The 12,653-nt window shown below is 39.3% G+C and overlaps 1 protein-coding gene across 12 annotated transcripts in view; it reads left to right on the forward strand.

The window, feature by feature from the left end:
- Positions 1-12,653, forward strand: part of SYNE1 (spectrin repeat containing nuclear envelope protein 1) — a 518,607-nt gene that overhangs the window by 106,431 nt on the left and 399,523 nt on the right. For all 12 annotated transcript variants that reach the window (XM_029048032.2, XM_029048087.2, XM_029048053.2 and 9 more), the window contains exons 4-5: positions 6,366-6,461; positions 12,459-12,542. In XM_029048032.2, coding sequence (XP_028903865.1) covers positions 6,366-6,461; positions 12,459-12,542 — 180 coding nt within the window. The remainder of the gene's footprint in view (positions 1-6,365; positions 6,462-12,458; positions 12,543-12,653) is intronic.

A 12,653-nucleotide genomic window follows, 5' to 3' on the forward strand; every position in this document is an offset into this window, starting at 1 on the left:
TGGACTCTCTAATTAGAAATGCTAGAAAAGTGGCCTGTTAAAAATTGCTTTAGCAGAGTCTGAGGAATGGTTGCTGAGTAATCTGGGTTTTGCCAAATGCAGGTGGCTTTTCAGTCTTTCGTTTCTGGGGCAGAGAGCCAGCTCTGGCTGGGCAGAGCAGCTTCCCATCAGGACTGCTTCACTTGGGATGCAGAGGGGAGAATGCTATTTTCAGCCACCCAATCACAAATTAATGCTAACTGGGTTAGCCTGGATTTTATGTATGCCTCTTGTCTCATCCCCTGCCAGGTCCTCACTTTTCTCTTTAAATTCCTTCACCTAAAGGAATGTTCTGTTTTCTCTCATTTCCCAATTACCAGTCATGTATTTATGAATTCCCCACCATGTGGTAATCCTTCCCAAATCTCCTATTTTTCCAGTATTTTTTTGCATTGGGTTTTCTGACTTGACATTCCCCGCAAGAAGTGTTCTGCAGGACTTTGTCTTGATGGCAGGAACAACATTTTCAGCGACAGTTTACCAAGTACAAACATGTGACAGATTAGCATTAGAAATCCAGGTCTTGAGATCCCACAACTGAATATGTTGCTCACAATGGGGCTTGGAGGACTGTTGCATCTGAATTCCTCTCCTACTCTGGATGGGGTGCCAGACCTTTTCAAGTATTTATTAGTTCCCTTTATTGGCTGAGCTAATGGACCTATGGTTTATTTTACTCACTAGCGTTGTGTACTTTTAGAGCAGAATCAGTGATATTTATTGAGTACTTACTATGTGTGGAGCACTGAACTTTGCGATTGAGAGAGTATGATATAATAGAGTTGGCAGATACGTTCCCTGCCCACAGCAAGCTTACTGTCTAGAAGGAGCAGGTGATATTTTTGCTACAGTGTAACCTGCATGGTGTGCTTTGTGTTAACCATTGTTTGTATATGCAAATTCAAAAATATATTTTCACCTCTTTTTGTAATTATTCAGTTATAATAATCCAAGAGGGCTTGACTCTGAATCTTCACTGTCTCAAATTATAATTTAATGCATTATAACATCTTGCTCTTTGGTAGCTGCTAGATTTCAGTATAATTTCATTCATTCATTCGATCGTATTTACTCAGTGCTTACTGTGTGCAAGGATCTGTACTAAGTGCTTGGGAGAGTACAGTATAACAATAAAAAGACACATTCCCTGCCCACAATGAGTTTACAGTCTTGTCCATTTACTATTCTAGATAATAGCTACATTTTTCAAACCACTTTCATTTTTGATGACGATACTACAGTTTAAAATCCTTTCTAATAATAATGGTGGTCTTTATTAAGTACTTACTATGTGTCAAGTGGTGAGCTTGATACAAAGTAAATGGTGGTCTTTATTAAGTACTTACTATGTGTCAAGTGCTGAGCTTGATACAAAGTAACCCCATGAGACATAGTCCCGGTCTCACAGTCTAAGAGGGAAGAACAGTTGTTTTTTCCCATTTTAGAGATGAGAAACCTAAGCACAGAGAAGTTGCATCTTTGCCCAAGAATGCACAGCAGGCAAATGACAGAACTAGAACCCAGCTGCCTGACTCTTGGTAGTATTAGTATTTATTAAACCCCTACTATGTACAAATCACTGTACTGAGCACTGGACAAGAAATACATGGGTGAACTAGGACACTATGCCTGGCCCATAGAGAGCTCGCAGTTGAAGAGTAAGGCAGGGCAGGGGGTTGGCAATGGATCCATAAGGAAGCATAAAGCAAAAGTATAAAAAATGAGGATGACAATAAATGTGACAGGAGCAGCAGGATTTCATGCTTCTCACATTTTTGCTCTTCTCATAAGAAGATGGTGCCTTTGACAGAATTATTTGCAGCTGAAAGAGGGGGCAGCCTAGAGGATGGATGTTTCATTTAAGTAGTCTAGTTTTTGGATTGTATCTGCAGTGCATGTTAGAACTTTTTTTAATGGAAACTTTACTCTGGGGAATGACATGGATCCTCACCAAAGCTTTATTGCCATTTCAGGATGCCGTCTTTGCAGTAAGTTTTGGATATGAGTTATTTTTAATGGCTTGAATTAAATCATTCTCCCCTTTTTTAGTCCTGTCCGTTTTCTAGTCTCACTGAGGTCTGTGGCTCTAAGCTAACCAAGGAGTTAGTTTGCCATATGTAACCATTAGTTAAATGATATATTAAAATCTAACAAAAGACACTCTAGGAAATTGCTTCATTAAACCTTTCTGGGGTGTGAAGCTTTACCTTTGGTATTAGCTATTAGCTTTGCTAGTTGTAACAGTCTGTGGTCCTCTTTATTTCTCTGGGTCTGTTACTGAATTTATAAAGTTGTCAACAATCTAACAAAAATATGTCTTTATTTTGTGGATACTGAAAAATTTTATATCTTTTTGAACAAAGACTTTTAGAATTTAACAGGGGTGGTGCTAAAATATTTTATCATACCAGTAGTGAATAACATGCTTTCAATTTTGAAGATTATGTCAGTCTCCAGAGCTGTGATTTTTCTTTTTCAGTGTTAATGAAACTTCTCACTGTAAAATATTTTTTCTTTTAAAATCAGCTATTGTATTTTTTTCCCAAAAAATTCACAAATGCACTGAATGCTAAATTGGTTTTGCAATTTTGAAAACTTGAAAATTCAAAGCTTCCTGAAAGCAAAGATGTTTATTGTCCTACAAACGGCATTTATATAACGTGAAGCAAATTTATGATCAGTGGTTTACATTTTGGAGAATCAAAATTGGAGTTGAACTCTTGTTAAAGTGGACATAATTAGTAAGTCCTCATTCAAAAATATAGGTCTATCCTGAAGATCTTGTTTTATAGTCAACATGAAGCAATTTTGATTCTTTAGATAGTTTAATACTAATAATATTAAAAAAGCCACTTTTATTTTGGGATTTGGAATTGGGAGGTAAAGCATGAGTAGCAACTAACAGACATCACAAGTTCCAACCCGAAAAGTCCTTGAATCTAGCTAGAAAATAGAGGAAAGATGCTGACCTGAAAAATCTGTCAGTGTTCTTGGAATAGAGCTGTCATTCTCAGGGGCTGTGTACCATCATACCCTTACATGTTCTACCATGAAACACAGTCTCATGTCTCATTTCCCCTGGGTATATTTCAGGTTGCAGCCATGTCCTAATGGAAGGAGCATGAACTGGGAGTCAGGAGACCTGGGTTCTTGTCTCGGCTCTGCCCTTTTCTGCTATAGGATCCAGAAAGGCCTTTTTACCTTTCTGGGCCTCTGTTTCCTCACTTGTAAAAGGGCAACAAAGTACCTGTTCTCCTGTTCAGTGAGTTTGGGGAAGGGCAGAGATTGTATATGATCTTTATATATTGTAAATATCCCAGCACTTATTAGTGTATACTAATTGCTGAGTAAATGCCTCATATTACAAATCTCATCATTATTACTGTGACACCCACAGATCTATGTTCCTCCTCTCTGGCCCTCAAAGGAGTAATTTTAGTGGGAATTGGAAGCCCACGGCAAAGATACGATTGGGAGAGGACAGCATCCATCAGTTTCCCCCTACCTCCCTGTTCATGGTCTTCTTCCATTAAACCCTAGCTCACAGTCTTCACTCCTCTCAAGCTAATCTACTCCCTGTGCTTTGTTCTACACTCTCCATTATTCAGTCGTATTTACTGAGTGCTTACTGTCTCCAGCGCACTGAGCTATGACTATGACTATGAGCTCACAGTCTACAGGATCTCCAATGCCTGCCTCCCACCCGCTTGGGAATGGGAATGGGAATTCTATCCCACTTCAGATCGCAGCTCTCCCCATCTGAAAGTCTTCCTGAAATTCCACGTATTCCATGAGGCTTTTTCTGATTACTTTTTCTTTTCCCCAGGTCATAGCCTGCTGACTATAGTCTCGGCACTTCTGCACCATCTTAGTAATAGTAAATTCTTGATCAAATGCCCACTGGGTGTAATGCATTAAGTGAAGTACTTGGGAAATTATAGCGAGAGTATGGGATTTGTGCATTATTTGTGCACTGAAGACTTTCAGTTGCACTCTTTTCATGCTCTTTTACATATTCTGAGTCCTTGTATTTTAAAGTATGTATCTTCCCCTCCTATTAAGATTATAAGATATCTGTGGGCAGAGTTTATGTTTTCTATTGTACTCTCCCAACATCTTGAGGCACAGGAAGCTCTCAGTAAATACTTTTAATTCATTAGATGATGTGATTGTTGCAGGAATGTTATTTCCTTAATTTTCTTATCCTCCCTCACTGGCAATGACCCATAATGTCAGTGTTCAGTAGAGAGAGGGAATGCTTGAAAGACAGGAGGAATTGAAGACTATCAAGGCCTACCAGTGATGATAACTGGCTAGTAATGTTCACCTGTCTAGAGTTTGGAGAGCACAAGTTTGCAGTATAATAGGGATGATTAGGGGCTGCAATTTGGAACGACTCTGATATTAAAACCCAGAAGTATACTCATCCAGTAGTGTTGACAGTTTCCACCAAGTTTGGCCAGGTGTTTTTGTTTTTTCATTCTTCCTTCCCTTCTTTTTTAGTATCTATTCAGTGAATCTTGAAAGATCAAGGAATAGGTAGTAAGGAATCCAGGGATACTTGCATTATTTTCTTTATTAAGCCCAGACATTTTTCCAGATGTCCTTAAGGGTGATGCTACTGAAAATAGAATTTCATGTGGGCTGGTGTGGCTGAAAAGACCTGTAGGTTACCAACACTTTGTTCACCTATTGATTGATTATTGACTGTAGCATCGGTTTGCTTGGCCTATACAGGGCTAGCCTCTGTTGTTGACATTATATTGTGACATTCTGATTGCAGTCAAATGTCTACTCCATAGCTCTGATTTTCTACAATTGTGAAGGAAAAACGTCAGATTGGGCACCCTCAATTCCATCTGCCATCATGAAGTAGGCCAAGCTTCTCCGGAGAGACAAATTTGCTTAGCAGTTGAAAGAACCTGATGAACTGATGATATTAAAAAGTCTTGTAAGCGCTAGCAAAACACTATAAGTGTTTTAGCATTGTGGCATGCATTTTTATAATGTCTTTTATGCTGGCCTTTGTAAGGGTTCTACTTTGAAGCTATTCTAAATGTAGGATTTAGAGTGTCCTAATTACTGGTCTGCTCTGTGACCCTGTGCAAGTCACTTCAATTCTCTTTGCCTCAGTTACCTCATCCAAAAAATGGGGATTAAGTCTGTGAGACTCTGTCCAACCCGATTTGTTTGTATCCACCCCCGTGCTTAGTACAGTGCCTGGTACATAGTAAGTGCTTAACCAATGCCATATTATTATTATTACTCATTTTGAATCAGAACATAGAAACATCTCTTAGTACAATTAATTCATTGAGGAATTGGCACTGTAGAATAGCAATATTGACAAGACACAAAAACCAGCTATGTGACCTAGCTCAGTCACTTGTCTGCTGTGTGACTGTAGGCAGGTAACAACTTCTCTGTGCCTCAGTTGCCTCATCTGTAAAATGAGGATTAAGGTTGTGAGCCTCTTATGGGACATGGACTGTGTCCAACCTGGTTTACTGTGTATCTATTCCAGATCTTACTAATAATAGTGGTATTTGTTAAGTGCTTACTATGTGTACTGTGTCAAGCACTTTTCTTAGTAGGATGCCTGGCACATAGTGAGCACTTAAATACCATTTTAAAAAAAAGACACTGGCAAGGACTTTGGAGAGAGAGGTCAGAGGAATTATCGAGCCCTGCAGCAGAAATCAATGGAAGAATACAAGGCAGAAATTCTTGAGAGGGAAGAGAGATATCCCATTATTACTATGATGATGATTATTAGTATTGTGACATTTGTTAAACGCTTCTTATGGGTCAAACGCTATTCCAAACGCTGGAATAGATATATGTCAGGGTAAGTGTTGTTTCCATGGTATACACAGGCAACCATTGTTCCCCTACAGGCAGAGAAGGACCATGTGCCTTTCATGTTGGTTCTGAAGTAGAGATTTCCTCATTCCTATGGAGCTGCTGCAGAAGCAGCATTGCTTAGTTAAGCTAAAACAAAGCTGTCTGGTAAAGCTGAACCTTAGAGGAATTGATAAATGCACTGCACACTTGAACTGCATTTCGGGCCAGATAGTGAATGATGATTAGGTTGTATGGGTAAAACAGAGTTCTTCATTTTGATGGGCTTAGGTAGGTGACCCAAAGAATTCCTACTAACTGAAATGTGAACTTATACTGTATTTACCCGTAAGAAGCCAGAAACACAAAATTAAACGATTTATGCATTTTACCCCAATTAATTGATCAACTTTATTGAGCAGTTAGTAGCTAATAGGATTCAAAAGACAGGGATTTTGATTAATTATTTCTTATTCTTTTTTCAGCGGAATCCCCCAATGATGGTTGATGATTTGTTTGAAGATATGAAAGATGGGATAAAGCTTCTTGCTCTACTGGAAGTTCTCTCTGGGCAAAAATTGGTAAGGTTTTTGTCCACTTCTAAAAGAACAAGTAGTGCCTGGGAAAAAGAATATAGATCTCTTGTGGAAAGAAGGGATCTTTTCTGTGACCAACAAGATCAGTTTCTCTCAGATCTTCATGTGTATGTAGAGTGGTCTTGAACTTTCCTGTACTCTGCCCTTTCTCCTCACCCAATTCTCTCTTCTGGGCTGGGTAGAGAGTAGAATAATTAAGCAGCTGCTCTAAGGCCTCATGGCTGCCTAAATATAGGCATATATGTTGTATGTGTGTATGATGGGTTGGAAAAATCACCTCAGCAACCCTCCTTGAGGCTCTGTCCAGGCCCTCAAATATCCAGTGGCACAGCCCTTTTTAGAAGTGTGTGGTTCAGCAAACAGAATGCAGCATTACTGAATGCTGTTGTGTCTTGTCCTGAGGAAAGTTCTCTCCCGTGTCACCGGGGTAGGGGGGGATTAACACCAGAACTCTGAAGATGAGGCAGTCTGATCCATGTTCCTTTAGAGTGGCATGACCCAAAGAGCCCTGAGTGGACTTCCCTGAAACGTGAGATCCAGTCAGCCTTTAAGAGTATTGAAACTTCCAAGTTCAGGATTTGGAACATAAGGCACTGGAAACCTAGAATGCATATGCTCTATTTCTGGGATTGATTAATAATAATAATAATAATGTTGGTATTTGTTAAGCGCTTACTATGTGCCGAGCACTGTTCTAAGCGCTGGGGTAGACATAGGGGAATCAGGTTGTCCCACATGGGGCTCACAGTCTTAATCCCCATTTTACAGATGAGGGAACCGAGGCACAGAGAAGTTAAGTGACTTGCCCACAGTCACACAGCCGACAAGTGGCAGAGCTGGGATTCGAACACATGAGCCCTGACTCCAAAGCCCATGCTCTTTCCACTGAGCCACGCTGCTTCTCCAATTGATTGTGAATCTTAGAAGTTCCTGGAGCTTTAGGCTTCGCCCTGACCTTCTACTCCCAAACCAACCCAGAGCTGTGAACATGAGAGCAAGCATAAGTAAGGCTTTGCTAGGAGAAAGTGGCTGTCAAAGGACTCAGACTGTCTACTCCCTTATATTGAACTCTCCCAAGTACTTAGTACAGTGCACTTTGAGCACTTTTAGAACAGGACTATGCTACTATTACAGCATGGCTCAGTGGAAAGAGCCCAGGCTTGGGAGTCAGAAGCCATGGGTTCGAATCCTGGATCTGCCACTTGTCAGCTGTGTGACTGTGGGCAAGTCACTTAACTTCTCTGTGCCTCAGTTACCTCATCTATAAAATGGAGATGAAGACTGTGAACCTCATGTGGGACAACCTGATTACCCTGTAACTACCCCAGCGCTTAGAACAATGCTCTGCACATAGTAAGCATTTAACAAATACCATCATTATTATTATTAGAATCGCTTCCAGTAGTCCTGGCCCAACAAATAGGTCTGGATACGGGAGGGAGCAGAGGACTGCAGGGCAGGAAAGCACGGTATGATCTTCTTCTCTCTCCCCACAAGAAAACTATTTTAGAAGGGCACAGAGAACACCATCTGAAATTTCAAATTGTCTCATTCCCTTTCTTTGGGCTGAAAGAATAGAACTCAATAAAAATTGCAAGAGCTGAAAAAAAAAAACTGAGCACAGAATTTATGTACTCCCTGAGAAACTTAGTAGGATCTGTCTTTCTCAAAGCCCATTAGCATTATGTTTTTTAAATCACTTTTGAATTATTTGTAACCTATTGAACAGCATCCAATGATGCTTTTTTTTACATCTGCAAAGCCTTGCCAGTAGAGATCTAAGTGGGTGTGTGTTTCTTGCAAGTGGTATTTGAAATGAATTTGGCATTTTTCATGCCCTTTTGTATGCACCATCATCATCAATCATCTGAAACATGATTATCTACCACAACCCAGCCCATGCACTTTGTTTCTCTAATGCCAACCTACTCACTATACCTCAGTATTGTCTGTTTTACCACCAGCTTCTTGCCTGTGTCCTCCCAGTGGCTTGGAACTCCCTACCCTTTCTTATACAACAAACGAACACTCGCCTTGCTTTCAAAGCCGTATTAAAGCCACACCTCCTCCAAGAGGCCTTCCCCTACAGAGACCTCATTTCTCCTATTCTTTCTCCCTGCCACATCGCTGATGCATTTGGTGCTTTTCTCTTTAAGAGTGAAAAGGACATGAGTTCTAATTCCAGCTCATGTCACTTCTCTGCTGTGTGACCCTGGACAAGTCACTTAACTTCCCTGTGTCTCAGTTCCCTCATCTGCCAAAAGGTGATTCAATACCTGTTCTTCCTCCTACACAGACTGTGAGCCTAATATGGAACCTGATAATCTTGTATCTACCCTGGTGCTTAACTCATATTAAGTGCTTAACAGATACGACTGTTATTATTATTATCACCTGATATTCACTCTCAGCCCCCAGCACTTATGAACATATCCATAATTTATTGTCTGTCTCCTCCTCCAGTCTGTAAGCTCCTTGTAGAGAGGGAATGTGTCTTACCAACTCTATTGCATTGTCTTCTCCCAAGCACATAGTACAGTGCTCTGCACAAAGTAAGCATAGGAAGCAGCGTGGCCTAGTGGAAAAAAGCACAGGCTGGGGAGTCAGAGGAATTGGGTTCTAACCTCGGGTCTGCCACTTCATTCATTCATTCAATCGTATTTATTGAGCATTTACTGTGTGCAGAGCACTGAACTAAGCACTTTGAGTGTACAGTTCAGCAACAGATAAAGACAGTCCCTGCCCAACAATGGACTCAGAGTCTTGCCTGCTGTATGAAGTTGGGCAAGTCACTTAACTTCTCTTGGCCTCAGTTTCCTCAACTGTAAAATGGGAATTGAATACCTGTTCTCCCTCCTACAGACTGTGAGCCCCATATGGGACATGGACTGGGTTCAACCTGATTACCTTGTATCTATCCCAGCACTTAGAACAGTGCTTGACACATAGTAAGTGCTTAACAAATGTAATAATAATAATAATGTCATTGATTATTTGCTTGATAACAGTTGCAGGGTGCCCCTGACGCACAATTGCACAACAGCCAGCAAAAAATAAAAAGAATACTGACAATACAACTATATAAATACATAACAGCATCTCTTGGAGTATTGTGCACTTTAGATAACATAAAACATCCAACCACTACTACTAATAATGATAATGGTATTAGTTAAATGCTTACTATATGCCAAGGATTATACTAAGCCCTGGGGAAAATACAAAATGGTAATATTGTTACAATTTCTGTCCCATGGAGGGCTTACAGTCTGAAGGTGGGAGAATGAAATTTAATGCATATTTGAGATAAGGAAAATGGAGACCCAGTTTAGAGAGTTTAAGTAATTTGCCTGGGGTCACATAGGAGGCAAGGGTCAAAAACCAGAACAAGAACCTATCTCTTGGTGGGCAGGGAACATGTTTACCAATTCTGTTGTGGTTTACTCTCCCAAGTGCTTAGAACAGCACTCTGTACACATTAAGCAGTCAATAAATGCAATTGATTGATTGATTACTACTTCCATCCTCTTTCCACTCCCTTTTCTAAGTTTATTAATTGAGAGTAGGAAATATATTGTTTTATAAACTATAAGTGATACCTTTTTTGACTTGAGAAATTTTAGGTAATCTTTGTGTTAGAGTCCAAATTTAAATGAAATAGTTAATAGTTCTTTCTCTGCCTTCATTACTCAATCTGTTACCCAGACTTCATGGCCACAGTGATCTAGGTAAAAATCAATAAACTGCCTCTGTTAATCCATCTTAAAAGTGTAATAATTAGTCCTTCATAAACGTGCCTGTGTGTAACACATGCATATATTTTAAGTGCAGGACTAGCTATTCATCCCTAGAGGAGATGAAATGGGGGGTGGGTAAAAAAAAAAATAGGACAAAAAATTAGAATTAGAATCCTACCCTCCTGTCTTTCCCAGAACCTTAAACGTGTTGATCCTCAGGTCTATCAGAGAGTTACTTCGAGTATTTTGAGCTTGAAATTTGTATAAATACTATTGCAAATTTTTAAAGAAACTAGAAATGTATATATTCTGGGGTATTCCCTTGCAGAGCAGAGGGCAAAAGGAAAAGGTGCTATGATAAGAGATCAGATGAAGAAAGCAGTGCATCCTCCTTTCACTGGCTGGTCTCTGGATCACCTACCAACTGCATCTTTTTTGAGCTTTTCAAAAGAGATATCTGGAGGAGGGCACTTCACTCGAGCAGTAAAGTGCAGGAGACTTAAATGATATGTTTAAAGGATTAATAATAATAATAATAATAATTGTGGTGTTTGTTAAGGACTTATTGTCCTTATTTTAAGTGCTGGGGTGAATACAAGCTAATTGTACAGGATACAGTCCCTGTCCTATGTGGGGCTAATACTCTCAATCCCCCTTTTACAGATGAGGTAACTGAGGCACAGAAGAGTGAAATGATTTGCCCAAGGTCACACAGCAGACAAGTGACAGAGGCGGAATTAGAACCCATAACCTTCTGACTTCCAAACCTATGCTCTATCCACTACACCATCATATCTGAAACTGTACTGATGTTTATTAGGGGTATTCAGGTTTCTTGGCAATTAGTAAGGAAGCATTTGCCTCAGCATATATCTGAAATGACATATCTGCAGTTGCACATGATGCATATAAAGTAATTTGAATTTAGCTAATATAGTAGGAGAAAGTCATTGTGGGGGTGCAGTGCATTTTCAAGGAGGAAGTACAAATTGTTGACAATTTGAATACCAAATCATGGTCTTGGTTTTAGCTAATTCTTATCTACCTAAAAAGGAAAAAAACTGAAGGATAACGACTCCATTTGCATTCTATTTGAGAAAATATGTTTTAATCCATTGGTTTAAAAGAAACAAACCAATACTTAGTACTCTAAAACCATGTAGCCCAGAATGTATATTTGGATACCAATTGGGATGATAAATGCATATAAGTTAAGATCAATATACTATTGATTTCTAGAAAGGTTACTAAGTACCTCTTGTTGCTCTGCCTTCTGTATTGGCAGCATCATCTAGGGATTGTTTTGATGGTATAAATATGAAAGACTTTCTAATATGCATTTTACCTCCTTGTGGGCAGGGAATGTGACTACCAACTTCAGTCAATCCATTGTATTTACTGAGCACTTACTGTTTGCAAGCACTATTCTAAGCACTTGGGAGAGTACAGTATAACAGATTTGATAGCAAGTTCCCTGCTGCCAATGAGCTTGTTTTGTTATATCGTACTCTCCCAACACTTAGAATGGTGCTCTACATGCAGTAAGCACTCAATACATAGGATTGATTTTTACCTCATTTATAAGTATGAAAATATAAATAATCACTGATCTTGAATGTGCACCTACTGTGGGCAAAGCACTGTTCTAAACCTTTGAGAGTATCCGTAAGGGGTTACAGTGTAATGAAGGGTTTTACCATTCACTTATTAGAATGGAATCCAAGCTTTGGAGTATAAAACGATCTTTTTGTAAACCTTTAGCAGCAGAAATTATTGATCAAATCTCATTTATTTTGAGATTAGATAACTATTTTTAATTGTTTAATAAAAAAGCCAAGGCACCAAAACTCTACTACACAAAGTGAAAAATCAATCAATTTGTATATATTGAGTGCTCGCCCTATGCTGAGCACTTTACCAAGCAGAGTACAATATAATAGAGTTGGTAGACACGTTTCTTGCCCACAATGAATTCACATTACCAAAAGAGATTTTTTTTTTCTTGGTTTACATATTTGGGCACAATCTGCCCTGATTAGCCAATGTAGGTTCATATTGGCTGAAGCATTTAGTTAAAATTCTATGGAAATATTGCAATTCAGATTACCTAAATCATTAATTGAGGAATATCAATCAGTTAATTTTATTTGAGTGCTTACTATGCGCAGAGTACTGTACTAAGCGCTTGGGAGAGCACTTAAGTTCTAAAGTTGAGATCTGATTTTGCCATTCTTTTCTTTTTAAGCCTTATGAGCAAGGACGCCACATGAAGCGAATTCATTCAGTGGCCAACATTGGCACAGCCCTAAAATTCCTGGAAGGAAGGAGGGTAAGTGGATTTATAAGGAGGATTATACCTTGTTTATCCTGTACTTTGTGATTTGTGTGGGAAATTGTATCTATTTTGATCAACTATGAGAAACATTGTGGGCAGACTTCT

This window comes from Ornithorhynchus anatinus, chromosome 2 (genome assembly GCF_004115215.2).
Source record: "Ornithorhynchus anatinus isolate Pmale09 chromosome 2, mOrnAna1.pri.v4, whole genome shotgun sequence".
NCBI classification, from domain to species: domain Eukaryota; kingdom Metazoa; phylum Chordata; class Mammalia; order Monotremata; family Ornithorhynchidae; genus Ornithorhynchus; species Ornithorhynchus anatinus.